Raw genomic sequence first — 13,991 nt, forward strand, 5'->3', positions numbered from 1 at the left:
GTACCGTACATTTTTTGAGTATTTAAACTACATCCCTCGGATTGGACCAGAAGCTATGACCTTGTGCTTGTGGTTCTGTAACCAATCCCCTCCCTCTCCTCCCACTCACTCAACATCCACTCATACGCAGCGCAGCGGTACTTTAGTATCCACCGAGGCGGAACGCTGCATTGCTGAGGTAAAATGGAAAGTGGGGGAGTAATAATCACAAAAAGGTGACGTAATGTTAACATCTAAAGCGTTATAGAGATAATAATAGAGTTATAGAGATGCACTGGTCGATCAGTTTTCAACTTGATCGGCCATGACCAGCCGATCAGATTTATTTTCAGATTCTGTGCTGGTCAAAGTTACACGCCCAATACTTGTTCTCATGTACTCTGTTCTGTAAAAATTCCACTGTTTGGAGGTAATTCAAGGTAACCAAAGAAGATGAGATAAATTATTTATCTATTGCCTGACATTATTCCAAAATTGTGCAGACTGAGTATCTATCGCTGTGACTACAGTGGAGGGACTGGCTGTTCGTAGTGCATGAGCTCTTATTTGATTCTTTTTTGAGACTCGGTTTAATGCACGGTGAGTTCCAGTGAACGGGAGTAAGGAGAGTTGGTCTTTTATTATCATTACTTTTTTTTGCAATGTTTGCAATTTATTTTCGAATGGCAAGTACCATATCGATATAATAGAAAGTTATATTTACACTTAAAAGAGACTTGAATTTGAAGTTTGAACTGGAAATTTGCATGTTAGTTATATGTTGTGTCCTACTAAAACTCAGTGGGAGTTACAGGTTGAATTATGCTGAAACTTGGTGACAGTCCCATATTCTATTTTAATGGCACTCAGTGACTGTTCCATGTATTGTTCCATAGTGAATAATGAACAATAGTGTAATAACACATAGTGTCAAAATCAGCAATCTCACTATTGTGGTAACTGAAAACTGAAGCAGTAGTCTGTATGTGCAGCTGTCCTATCACGTCAGCGTGATCAGATCATGCAATGTATTTGTCATTGACGTACAGCAGATCTACCCAATGAGACCAAATGATAAGAACATTTTATTTCTCCGATCACGGATATAAACTCAAAATGATCGGACAGCAATGTAACATTTATTTAATAGTCTTTTTATTTAATAAAACATTTGAAATGTTTTATTATGAACATACAATTGAATGAATGAACGTTTTTATGCCATGTCACTAACTCTCCTGTCATTTCAGATCATGTCACTTCCTCTTGCCATGCAGTTACCTCATTCCCTTCACCTAGGTTCCCCGCCCATCTCCTCACCTGCAGCCCATTCCATCATTAGTCCCTCAGCTTGTTTACCATTCCCCTTCCCTCAGTTAGCTGCCAAATTGTCTTGTGTGTTTTGCCAAGCGTTCCGGCATCATTCAGATCGGTTTCTGACATTGCTCGCCTGTTTTCTGGACCTTGGATTCCCTGCCTGCCCCTTGTCGGATTTGCTTGCCTAAGTGACTGATCTCCCTGTTTTCACCTTGCCTGTTGACTTTAGTAAACTCTCCTTGCAACTTGGTCCGTCTCATTGTCGTGCTTTTGGGTACAAACCTGCCAGTACCAGTGAACGTTACACTAAATAGATGTTAAATGGGGATCAAGCGTCAAATAAGGTATTCCACTGCAAGAGAAGGATTTGAGATTGTGTCAAACATCAGTATCATATCAGCCACCCAGGGAGACTTATCATTCATGGAGTGACACCTGAAACCAAATTCTGCTGAGAGACCAGAGCCACCATCAAATCCTAAAATTAAAAGGAACGCTGGCCCTGTGTGCTTTTCATATTCTTTATAGTCATGATAATTATCACATCATATTGCCATTCTGCCAGTGTCATGTACCGAGAAGCAATAAACGTGTTCCACACTTTCTTCAGGAAATTTGGGCTCTCCAAAAGTGAAGCAGCTGTCTGAGGAGCGGAATATGCCATTTAGAATAGAATGTAATAACTTCAATTTTCCATACAGGAACATCAAGTGTAGCTACTACATTGTTTTTGCAGCTCTTAGCTGTGTCATTTACCCGCTGGCGCAAAGCTATTAAGTTTGAAAGAGTAAGAGTGGCACAGTCTCAAAGCGATGATTTCGGGGAAGTGTTGGAAGCTCTAATCGTGCGTTCCCCTTTCTGGGTTGTGCTCTTGTCATGAAGCTCTTCAATGACGGCGGCATAAATGGTTTGACTACTCGACAACATCACTGTCTCGTATATCAATCTCCCATATGTTGTTTAGAGAGCCATACCAAGTTGTTAAACTGAGGGTCAGAAGGTGGAAAATGACAATTCTTCATTGCCTCAATTCGCTAAGAATGGATGGAGGCCGCTAATATCACCATAAATTGCCGATCAACTGCAGCTGCTATCTCCTCCGTCTCAACATCCGATTCACAAAAGATATTGCGCAAATGATAAGACAGTGCAGTGCAAACACGGCCATTGATTTTTACTGCCGAGTGCGATGATGATGATGCCCCCCCCCTCATGGGAATTCCGATGTTATTCTCAAAACTTAATTTAAACTTTAAAATTGAAATTCTTAGTTGGAATTCTGTGCCTATTATCGAAACGCAGGGGTATTTAAAAAATAAAATTTGCATGGCCCCAATACTCTTCCGTATACAGTATACAGTACTGCAAAAACCTTAATTTGCATTATTTTTTTCTTGTTTTTTTCATGTATTTTCAAAAATGACAATTAGTTGAGCTTTATTCATTTCTTTTTTATGACACAGCTGTCATTGCATCCAATAAAATAACAAAAAAGAGTTTGAGTGGAGCTGTGGTTCAATGCCAGTTTTGACCACTTTATCGCTATTCCCTTTAACTTTTAATTGTTTATTCGTTATCTTTTGAGGTTAATAGGAATTATGGAAGCGTTTTTATCAACGTTCGTAAGACCTCTTTTGTACAATAAATTATTCAAAATTTCAATAAGTTGCTTTTGGAGTGTGTTTTGAAAACCACCACGGACCGCTGCCTGTTCAATCCTAATGATAATGTCAGAATATTATTTACAGATCACTGGAAAGTCTGGGTGTGACGCCCCTTATAAATGCGATTCGATTGCGCCGGCTCTCTGAAGACGGTAATAATTTCACTCTAAACCATGCAATCCCTTTGTGAATTCGCCTCCAAATTTCTTGAGTTGTTTTTTTAAGGAAAAATCTTTTCTTAAAAGCGCTCAGCGTAAATAACCTTGGCAGGAGCCCTGAGCACCGTGGTGACCCATGGCGCTAGTGGCACTCTGTGTGGAGGAAATGGGAAAACGCAAGCCAGTTTAGGATTATGTTCATACTAAATTGATGTGAATGAAAGTATAAGTTAACCTGATTCGTGATTATTGAATCAAATCAAGATAATTCGATACAATGAGATAAGATTAGATCGACTTTATTGTCCCGAAGGAAATTTGTCTTGGACACAACAGGGCCTGCTGTATAAAATTACATTTAATGTTTCCAAAGTGCCACCTCTTATTGTCCTTTTCTCCCGGCGGTGATGTAAGGCTTAAGCACTGACCTACGCTAGTCCGTTGTTGAGAAAGGCCGTGCACACATGTCATTGGGGTTGTCAAGTGGGCTCCTACTTTCACCAACCTTTGGCCGACCAGGCCCACAACGTCTCCAGTGGGCGCAGCGGTGCGTTCTGGCATCCCAGAACCGCCCCTACTGGGCGTCTGCCTAGCCAGCTTATTTGGGAGACCAGCTGGGGTCTTTCCTCTTCAGCCAGAGCCGCTGGCTACTCCGCTCTGCCATCCCTGACTTTTCCTGGCTTGTCCCCTGATCCCCAGGTCCCTCCACAGTCTTACGGTTGATGTTGCCACGAAGCCCCGACATCCAACTTCTACTGGGCAGATCGTTGCTCTCCAACTCCGCTGTTCTGTTGAAAGCCAGGGGCATGATGGATCTTTGCCCAGGCATTGTATGTAAAATGTTTATTATATATATATATATATATATATATATATATATATATATATATATATATATATATAAAATCTGTTATATATTATTATATATATATATTTTTTTTTTATAAAATTTGATTTGTTGGTTTATTGAATCTTTTCACCAAGAGGGAAATTCAATAAATGCCAATATGACATACAGGTTTTCAGGGCTTCCAGTTGTGTTAGATTCGCATTTAGTCCAATATTCTGTTGGAAAGCAAACTTCATAATGGCAGGTGTTAAAGCCAAAGGTCTGTAGCCATTAAGTGCTGTTAGCTTGTTCATCTTAGGAGACATGATGGATGACCTCCAAAGGTCTGGCACCATACTCTGCTGGAGCGAGCTCACAGGAAACCTGAGGCTGTTGATCACGGCAGGATTGCAATTGATGATTGCTCATATGATTTGAATAAATAGCCTGCACCTTCCACTCTGAACAATGTATTACTGTTGTGCTTAGTCAACAAAAGAATCTCTGATTTTGCATATTCCGCTTCCGCTCTGAAGTCCCATTTGGGCAAATCTACGACTACGAGGAAATCAGCAAAATGTTTGCAGCATTTCGTTGTCTGTGGGCCAGGATTCAGCTTTTTCTTTAAAGTCTTGCAAGGAATTATTCTGGAAACCTTGGACTCCTCTCTGGATGCTGCTCCAGATGTGCTAATTTTTCTTTACCTGAGTTTGTTGATATAAAAATGGTATCGGACGACAACAGTCGGGGGATGGGGGGGGGCAGCATTCTATCGATTAGATTCCCATCCAGCCAGCAGCGACTCCACACAATCATCACCATGCTCTCAGATGTCTTATCGCTCATGGAGGCTCACTGGAGAAGAAGCCCTAGAAACAGTCACTTTGGTGACAGTCATTTAGTCCATTTTGAGCTGTGCTACATTTGAAGTTAGGTGATGCTCTGTCGAGGACAAAAATGGTGGTAATAACCTATTATTGAGGTAAAAGGGGTGACGGTGGCTTAGGAGGTGGAGCGGGTTGGGGTCGTCCAGTAATTAGGGGGTTCCTGGTTCGATCCCCAGCACCTCCTGGCAGCCTGTCAAAGTGTCCTTAAGCAAGACACTGAACCCCTCACCGCTCTGGTTGAGCAGGTGTGCGCCCTGCACGGGCGGTGCTGCCGTCGATGTGTGAATGTGTGTTAGTGTGTGTGTGTGTGTGTGTGTGTGAATCGGTGAATGTGAGGCATGTGCTGTGAAGCGCTCTGAGTAGTCCCAAGATGATAAAAACGCTATATAAATGCACTCCATTTACCATTTATAAGTGCCACCGTATCATTTTAATTTAGATTAAAAACCACCATATACATTTTTTATGTGTAAAATATTTCAGATAGATTACTCTTATTTTAATGGGAAGCAATCTTGTAAGCCAATAAACCACACCTACTCAACAGTTTTTACATAGTACATTTTAATGTCAAAGAGCCAATACAATTCCTGACTTGTCTGACCTTGAAAATTAACCTTTGCTATTTCGTTGTCCCAAGCAGATGAAACACGCATTGAAATTAGGAGAGACTACATGAAATGAAAGTATGAACATGTAATAAACAATAGTCAGAGTTTGGCATTAGGACTCCATTGCAGGATACAATAGAACTGTATGGAACATAGATCTTTCGGAGAACAGAACAGAAGATCTTCCCGCTCCAGATGAGTCCTGTCGCTGGTGGTTGTGGTGGTGGTGATGGAGAAGTGGAGCTTCTAGACGACCTCTCTAAGATCTCGGTGGTTTTCTCGATACCGGTGGAGATGGGGTGGAGGCGGCGTCAGCGACAGTACAACCACATTCGGGCAACAGTCTGATCGCTGAGGGTGGGGCGGAACATCGCCGCGCGATACAAAGCAGGGATGGCGTGATGCAGCATGATCTCATTTTGTGAAGGGTCGATATCTGTCAGTGTCCTCCGGGTTCTAAAGAAAGCCAGAGTCTCGCAAGGTAAAGAGCGAGAGGTTGCCAAACAGTTTAAATATAGAAGAGAAAGGGGGAATATCCACTGGAAACAGGGAGAGGGAGATTAGATGCCTGGCTTGTTTCTTTATCGACTTGTGTTTTTGTGGTTTTCCTCTGTCTAGACACAGGAGAATCAATCAAGATGATGAAACTGAGCGTGTTTGCATTCAGCGTTCTGCTCGGCTCAGGTATGTAAATCAATAATAATGCTGCATATATATCAATATTTCCTATAATATCAAGGCTATTTCTGGTGATGTCTTCTTTTTATGCTTTTTTGAAATATGTTATATGTATTCATTGAACTAATCTGGTTATCTAAGTCCAGTACAGAAAATATGATAGCAACTCCGGAGGGTAAATGATTACTTTGAGACAAATTAAATTAAAATTGAAATTCATCCCATCTTCTCATGTGTCTCCTCTTTCTGTTGTTCATAGCTCTGTCTGCCCCTGTGAAAGGTAAGACCTCTCTTCCATTTTTATATAAATTTATTATATTTAATTTGACGCAAATTTAACCGTGAAATGAACCTTTCTCGCTCTTAATGTTTTACGCACCTCATCTTCTCCTCTCCCGCCATTTTCCTCCTCCTCCTCCTCCTCCTCACGCAAACATCCCCCCCCTCCCGTTCTGCCCCAGCCAAAGATGAGTCGGAAACCAAGTTTGACGGGGACGACTTTCACATCATGCTGCCCTCCCTCAAGGTGGAGATCACCTTCCGGTCCAGCTTGTCTTCCCGGACACCCGACGAGGTCCTGATGCGGGGCGGCACCGTGATCAGCCCCCGCGCCAAGCTCAACATCCACCTCAGCCACCTCATCCTGGAAAACGTGGGCGAGGCGGACGAGGGCGTGTACACGGTGAAAAACCCGGATAAACCGGAGGACCTCAAGCGGATCAAGCTCGTCGTCCGAGGTAGAGGGCAACGGGCAGTTCTGCGCGTCACACTTCATTCTGTGGTCAATTCTCCGCCGTTTAACCACCACTTCCTCGTGCTGCACTGTCCCGGCTTTGGCAGGGCTCTACAGTGCAGCTCTGGCACCGCTGTTCTGCAGGGCTCCCCAACACCGTGCGCGAACTCAACGTCATCTGTGTGTGGCTATAAAATGAAAAGCAGGGTGCACTGTTTGTTTAATCTCATTGCAGAGTCTAAATCAGATATTCATTTTGGATAATCCTCCTATCATATAATTTCAACTTGGATATAAATATCGAGCAATCATGAAAGGAAATTGCACATGTATCACCTCTACAACACGCCTCTGAGTGTTTTCACTTTTGTCAAATACATTTAATATATATATTTTTATACATACATATACAATCATCACACCAAGCTCTCCTTATTTCCCTGTTGCAAAGTTACTCACTTACAGTTTCTTACCTTATTTTACTTCCTCTTACTTTTAATATAGTAACCTAATATAGTAATTTAATTAAACTCGATTTCACGATAGTCTCCCGAGCCAGACACTTTACCTTCATTTATCAGGCCTAATTCTGTAACGTCACCGATCTTCCCAGTCGAGATTTTTATCTCTGTAATCAAACCCACCGTCTGCGTCAGTGTTGCCGTCCTTCACCGCCTGTAGGCCTTTTCGTGTGTCTTAATTGTGCAGGCGCTGAGGTTCGAAAGCTGCACATCCTGTCTGTGCTCCAGTCGGTAGAACAATGTTGACTCACCACTGTGGTGCAAGCACTTAGAGGCCTGGAGTAGCCCTTAGCATCTCAATTTGTTGGAAATGAGGCATCACACAGACACGCGCTCACACACCCGCACACACACACACGCACACACACACACACACACACAGACACACACACACACACACACCGACTGTTTTTTTTTAAATTATTATCTCTGCCTCTATGTCAGAGAAAGGGAGAGTGATGTTCAGATGCTGAGAGCAGTTCTGGCTCAGCTCAGCACCAAGGAAGACGACTTTAGTGCAACAATATGTACGGCGCTCGTGGAGTGTGAAGGAGTCATGTATGTGTTTGTACGCGCGTGTGTGTGTGTGTGTGTGTGTCTGCACGCGCGTTTGTAACAGAGTGGAGGAGAACGCAGCAGATGCCAGGCAATAATTATGCAGCTCTTTAAGCACCAACCCGGCCTTCCATCCCTCCCTCCCTGTTGTATTCCTGTCTTTATCTTGTCTTTTTATTTTTTTTTCATCTATTTTGGTTGCATCCTTACCCTCCTCCTACTCCTGCTACTCTATTAATTGCAGACCAACACGCTCTGCACTTTGTTTTTTACATCGGTTCAAATCTGTCAAGTCATGCTGTGTTCTCTCTCTTTCCTCTGCCACCCTTTTTTCTCGCCCCTCCATACAGCTCTTCACATCCATTGGTAATGAATCGTCTCTCCTCCCTTTAGCAAATTAATAATCCTTTTTCTGCTGTTCAGTCTTTTCTCTTCTTCAAATTTTTGCCTATTCAAACCCAGTTTGATTGGTGTTTTTTTGACTTCCTTTTACTCAAACTAACATTTTACCCACATTCTTTTGCCTTCTAGATTGCTCGAATGAGGAGAACGTTATGTATGGGGACAACTACAATATTCAGCTCTTAGGGGTCACTCCTCCCATCACCTTAGAGTACAGACCACTAGCAGTGGAGGCCAACCTGACATCTAGGTAGAGTCACCTCAATGATCTTTATCATCACATCATCTAAGAAAATAAATTCTGGGATATGCCCCTGAGTCAAATCCCACAGACTTAAAAGCTGTGTTTGCCATTCATGTAACAAATAATTATATTTATTTAAAAAAAATTAATGGTTCAGTCATCAAATGGAGACATTGTGTAACTTCCCCTTGCTGCAGACCTGGTCTGGTGCTGCTAACCAGTGCGAAGCTCCCGAGGGAGGATTACCAAGGCCGTATCACTGCCAACGACCGCCATGTCACCTTGAGCACGGTCACGGGCGCCGATGAGGGCAGCTATACTGTCAGTGATGTCAAGGGCGTAGTCAAGAGGAAAGTGTGCCTCAATGTCAAAGGTAGGAGGACAAGCCATCTGTACTTATTCTTTTCTTTAATAATGACCAGTAGAGGTCTTCACAGGTCCAAAGGCTAGAACCTTTGAAGACCACCCTACTGAAAACCACAGACGACCACCCCCCCCCCTTTCTTGCATAATGACTTTTTAAACTTTAAGGCCTTGGTGAGGTCTTTGATCGCTCATGCATATAACATGATCTTTGAGGCTGTGAACGGGACCGTGACGTATCCGCTGCCTTCTGCCTTCTCTGTCTTAGACCACCATTACTTTGAGAAGCTGCCTTATGATGGAACCCTCAAGATCAACCTCATCCTCAATAGTACCTTGGTCCGCCTCTACTACAGCACCGACAACTACTCCCAACCTCGCCTGTTGGTGGACAAGGGAGAACTCACCGATGTAAATATTACCCACTATTTCCGTTCATTTCTGAGGTTAGGGTTAGGGATGTTGAACAATTTTGTCATGTTTGAATATTAGAAGATCTTAACTGTGTCTATTTCTGTGTTGGTGGTTCTAGGCCCAAGTTGATCTGGGACTGGAGGGTCGGCTCTCTGTCGAGGGTTCTGTGGTGGTCCTGGAGAAACTCAGGGCCTCAGATGTGGGCCAGTTCAATGTTATTGACATACTGGGCTTTCCTGTGTCCAGCATCCACCTAGAACTAGAACGTAAGAGGTGGACACAGAGGTTTTGGGGTGGGGGAGGAATAGTAATATAATTAAGATAATTTGTTTCTTAAAGGGGTAATGGGAACGTTTACCGCAGTGTTACGAAACTCATCAAAACAAAAACGGGGCATGTAACAGCATAGCTCAGTTTCAATAATGGTTAATCACTCATCGTACCACTCTCTTCCCTCCCTGTCTCCTTGCAGCTTACAGACTTCCTTTGGTCATTGTGGCTGTAATTGCCCTGTGTGGCCTGCTAGTTTTCTTGCTGCTGGTGTGTTTGCTGTCCTGTCTGGTTAAGGTGAAGAAGAGGGCTAAGAGAGCGGAAGCCTTGGAGAAGATTGCCCAGAATGCTGGAAAGGAGGATGACGGAGATACCTTTAGACAGGTAGGTGGGAATGTACCAGACAGGTGAAGTTGAGGTTATGTCCAAAGCATGACGAAAAGGATTATTATAAGATTAATGGATGGATTAATGTGTGTGTGTGTGTGTGTTCACAGGTGGTTAAGAACATCACCCAGTTGAATGAGGAATCCAAGCATTCCCAGGCTGACAATACAGAGAAATCCCAGAGCACTGAGGTAGACATTAAAGTAAGGAGATGTACATCACTCACATAATGCCGAGCCAGTGAGACATTTTTCCACAGCTTCATGGACACATGCATTGACTTACGTATTGTCATCTCTGTCCAACTACAGGGTTTGGAGGTTTCCTCTAAGGAGGTTGGAGTGGGTAACCTGGAGACTAGTGATTCAGGAGTAGGTTTTAATACAACCGCCCTCCCATTGGACACCGACACTGACGCCCCTGACCAAATCCCGGAGTCTGAGGCCGTGAGCATCTCTGTTGCTGGGGAAACCGAGTCAAGCCCACCCGCTGCGGCTGAGCCCAAGCTTAGCGCTCCACCGGCTCTGGAGATAAAGCCCATTGCAGACACAAAGCAGAGCCCAGTGGCGGAGAGCAAATCTGTTCTAGAACCCGAGACCAAGAAAACCTCTGATCTAGTGGCCGAGCCCAAGATTGATGTACCCAAATTAGTAGATGTCAAGCTTTCTCCAATCCAAAGCCCCGACGCCAAGCCGAGTCCCGGAGGTGGTTTGGATGCCAAGACACCTGAACCAAAACCTGCAGCCAGCCCAGGTCCAGAGCCTAAGCCAATGGCACCTTTGGCCCCTTCTCCTCAAACTGCCACTAAGACTGTCCCAACTCCCGCACCGGAGCCCATGAAGCCGCCCACAGTGGATCCAGTTCCCATCACCAACGGTACACCTGAGCCCGCGGCAGATTCAAAACCAACCCCCGAACCGGCTGATTTGATCAATGGTTCTGCTCCAAAGGCTACCTTGCCTAAAACCCCTGAGATGGAGCTTAAATCTAGTGGCCCGGCACTAGGCACCAAGGTGGATGCGCCTGCCAGCAAAGATGGTGCCCTGGCCGAGGAGTCCTCCACCCCCGCGACCACCTGAAAACAGCCCCCTGTATACGCTCATTGGAAACCCCACAGATATTCTGCATCTACCACAAATGAAACACCCCCAATCAGATAACAAAGAAACCACACGTATAAGAGCGAGAACTTTTGAGGAGATTTAATACTTTTAATGCCTGAACATAATTGTAGATCCATAAGGATTTGTCACTCGTCTAACTAACCCTTAACCTTTGAGACTTTTTAAATCTACACTTCAGTTCACATGAACAGATAATACAAGCAGCTCCTTTCTCAAACAGTTAAACCTTGCGGCATAGCTCTTTTATAGTTTGGTTACTTCGCAGTATGACTGCCGGACTGCAAATAATATCCTTTGCAGAGTTTACAGCTGAGACGTTTAACCCCACATAAGGTCTTTTCTTATATCTTAAAGGGAACATAATGGTTTACAACTTTTCATTTAATTGAATAACTGGAACAAAACTCACTATGGCATAATAGTTAACCTTCAACATGAGATACACATGATGAAATTGAAACACTTGACCATTTAGATGCCTGTTCTTCTATCAGCATGTGGATAAAAAAAAAAACAACAAAAAAAGCATGAGACATTTGAATCTCCAGCCTGGAACAATTAAAAATACAAGCACTGTCAAGCTTTCATCTATTTTGTGGGACGGCGTGATTTAAGTTGGACCACTGCACACCGTAAAAAATGGTAACTAAAGTCGTCTGATTCTCCAAGAATATTTCCCCACCACAAAGCAAAAGAAGACATGCCATGCAGGCCATCCCCCTCCGAAGCACCTCCACCATTCCATCCCATGCAACAGAGGAACACGGCATGGCCTAAACACGCAGTACGTACGATGCCGAAGCAAACTCGATGGCTTGTCCCAATGGATCTTCAATGTTTTGATAATTCGTCCCTTCTTTAATTTTCTGATTTATTGGCCATTCTTCACATCCTTCCCTTCGTCCTTCATTCCCTTTCGCATTATTACTTCCTTACAAACTACATTACAAACTTGCAATACCTTACAGTTACGGTGACCAGACATTACCCTAGGTTTGGCCAATAAATTTAAATGCGTGGCAGCTTGGCTGCATCCGCCTCATTATGCCTAACTACTAAACAAACATCTTGCAAATATAAAGCTTTCCGATCCCCTGGTGTCAAGAGCATGATGGCCATTCGCTTCGCTGTAACTCTCTCAAAATGCTCGGCCTTTAGCAAATTTACTCATATTGTTAAACCTGGAGCTCAAAATTGTGCCAGGTCTAACAATTGAAATTAAATGTTAGTCAAAAGTCATGTTTGGTGTATAGGAGGTGTGCAGACACATTTCCTTCCAGGCATGACTCCACCTCGTGTCTCTCCCTTTCACGGACCCCATGAGCCAACCAGCGGGAGACCAGGTTTTCGTGCACAAACATCAGTGAAAGAATTAATCATTTCAGAGAAGCACGTTATCAACCCACGCCACGCAAAGTTAATCAAAAAGACAAACGCGGGAACACTTTGGCAAAGCGTTTGAGTCGGTCGGTCACCAGAAAACTCAAAGGCCTTTCTTTTTAACTTTCTTGACTTTTAGACGTTTCTTACAAAAATAACAAGGCAACGTGGCAGGGGATCGAAAAGCCATTGAAGATACTGTATGTTTAGATGTCAAATTTGATACTATGCTAAATCAAGCTATTGTTAAACAAGCCGAACAATAACCAGTCTTAAAATCACAGTGCCTAAACGCTGAGGTTTACACTATATAAAATTGACATGTAATGGCAAAGGATGATGGCTTTCTAATAATTGCTGGTTTGAGAGCTCACACAAACAGTCGGACATGTCTTACTTTCCAGACAGACTACGAAACCCATTTCTTGGCAATACTTAAAGCAGCGTCAGTCCACCTACACACACGTACGCAGACAGACACACACGCACACATGCACACACACACACACACACACACACACACACACACACACACACACACACACACACACACACACACACACACAAGCACACGCACGGACGCATGCACGCACACACACACACACACACACACACAGTGAATCAAGGCCTGGTAAACCCTGCTGACTGGTTCCTGTCTTGTAAATACTGCATGTGTAAGTTGGATCCAAGTCTCCCCTCCAGGGTTCTAGTGTAGAATGGTTGTTGTATTATACTTGATAATATAGAAAAAACTAAACTTTATTTCTCACAAAGTCTTAACTGTAGAATATCTATCTACACATACTACACAATATATTCACTAATCACTAACTTTTTACCTTATTTATGAACCAAATATTGTAAAATCCACCACAGACTCTTACAGTAGATCTTATTAGATCTATTATCTTTATATCTATTATTCTATTAACTTCCGGTATCGACAGGTCGGAATGATCACCTACTCACGGCATAAGTCTCACAGTATTTACATATTTACATACTGTACTGAAAGGAATATTCATGTCATATTCATGTAGATCAAGCATTCATTGCAGCATGCCCACAAGATGTCATCCAAGACAGATTTCTATCGTTCTGTAATACTGTTTTTGCTGTGTGTGTGTGTGTGTGTGTGTGTGTGTGTGTGTGTGTGTGTGTGTGTGTGTGTGTGTGTGTGTGCGTGGGTGCGTGGGTGCGTGCGTGCGTGCGTGTGTGTGTGTGTGTGTATGTATGTAGTCATCCACTATATTGCTTTTGGCTGTGTAAATGTGTCAAATATATGTATTGAAAGTTTGTACAGAATGGATCTAATGTACCTTACGTGTCCATCCCCACATCTTGTGAGTACGATTTCCACGTGCCTGCTTATATTGTCTTGTAATGTGAAACAAAAATCTGCCCCGTTTTGCTCCGCCGTGGGTGTGAATGTGTTTTAAAATTCACAAAAAAGGGGTGGAATATTGCAGAATATT

General features: G+C 43.2%; 1 protein-coding gene across 1 annotated transcript; it reads left to right on the plus strand.

Annotated features, from left to right (window-relative positions):
* Positions 1-5,853: 5,853 nt before the first annotated feature.
* On the plus strand, positions 5,854-11,458 carry LOC307233442 (uncharacterized protein; the record flags this gene model as incomplete). Its single annotated transcript, XM_080004775.1, has 11 exons — positions 5,854-5,926; positions 6,064-6,129; positions 6,383-6,403; positions 6,585-6,860; positions 8,464-8,584; positions 8,776-8,951; positions 9,210-9,352; positions 9,474-9,621; positions 9,828-10,009; positions 10,123-10,215; positions 10,324-11,458. The coding sequence occupies 11 exons, from the start codon at positions 5,854-5,856 to the stop codon at positions 11,089-11,091; spliced, it is 2,067 nt and encodes a 688-aa protein (XP_079860901.1). The 3' UTR covers positions 11,092-11,458.
* Between the last annotated feature and the right edge of the window lie 2,533 nt (positions 11,459-13,991).

This window comes from Zeus faber (assembly GCF_960531495.2).
Source record: "Zeus faber genome assembly, chromosome: 8".
Classification (NCBI taxonomy): domain Eukaryota; kingdom Metazoa; phylum Chordata; class Actinopteri; order Zeiformes; family Zeidae; genus Zeus; species Zeus faber.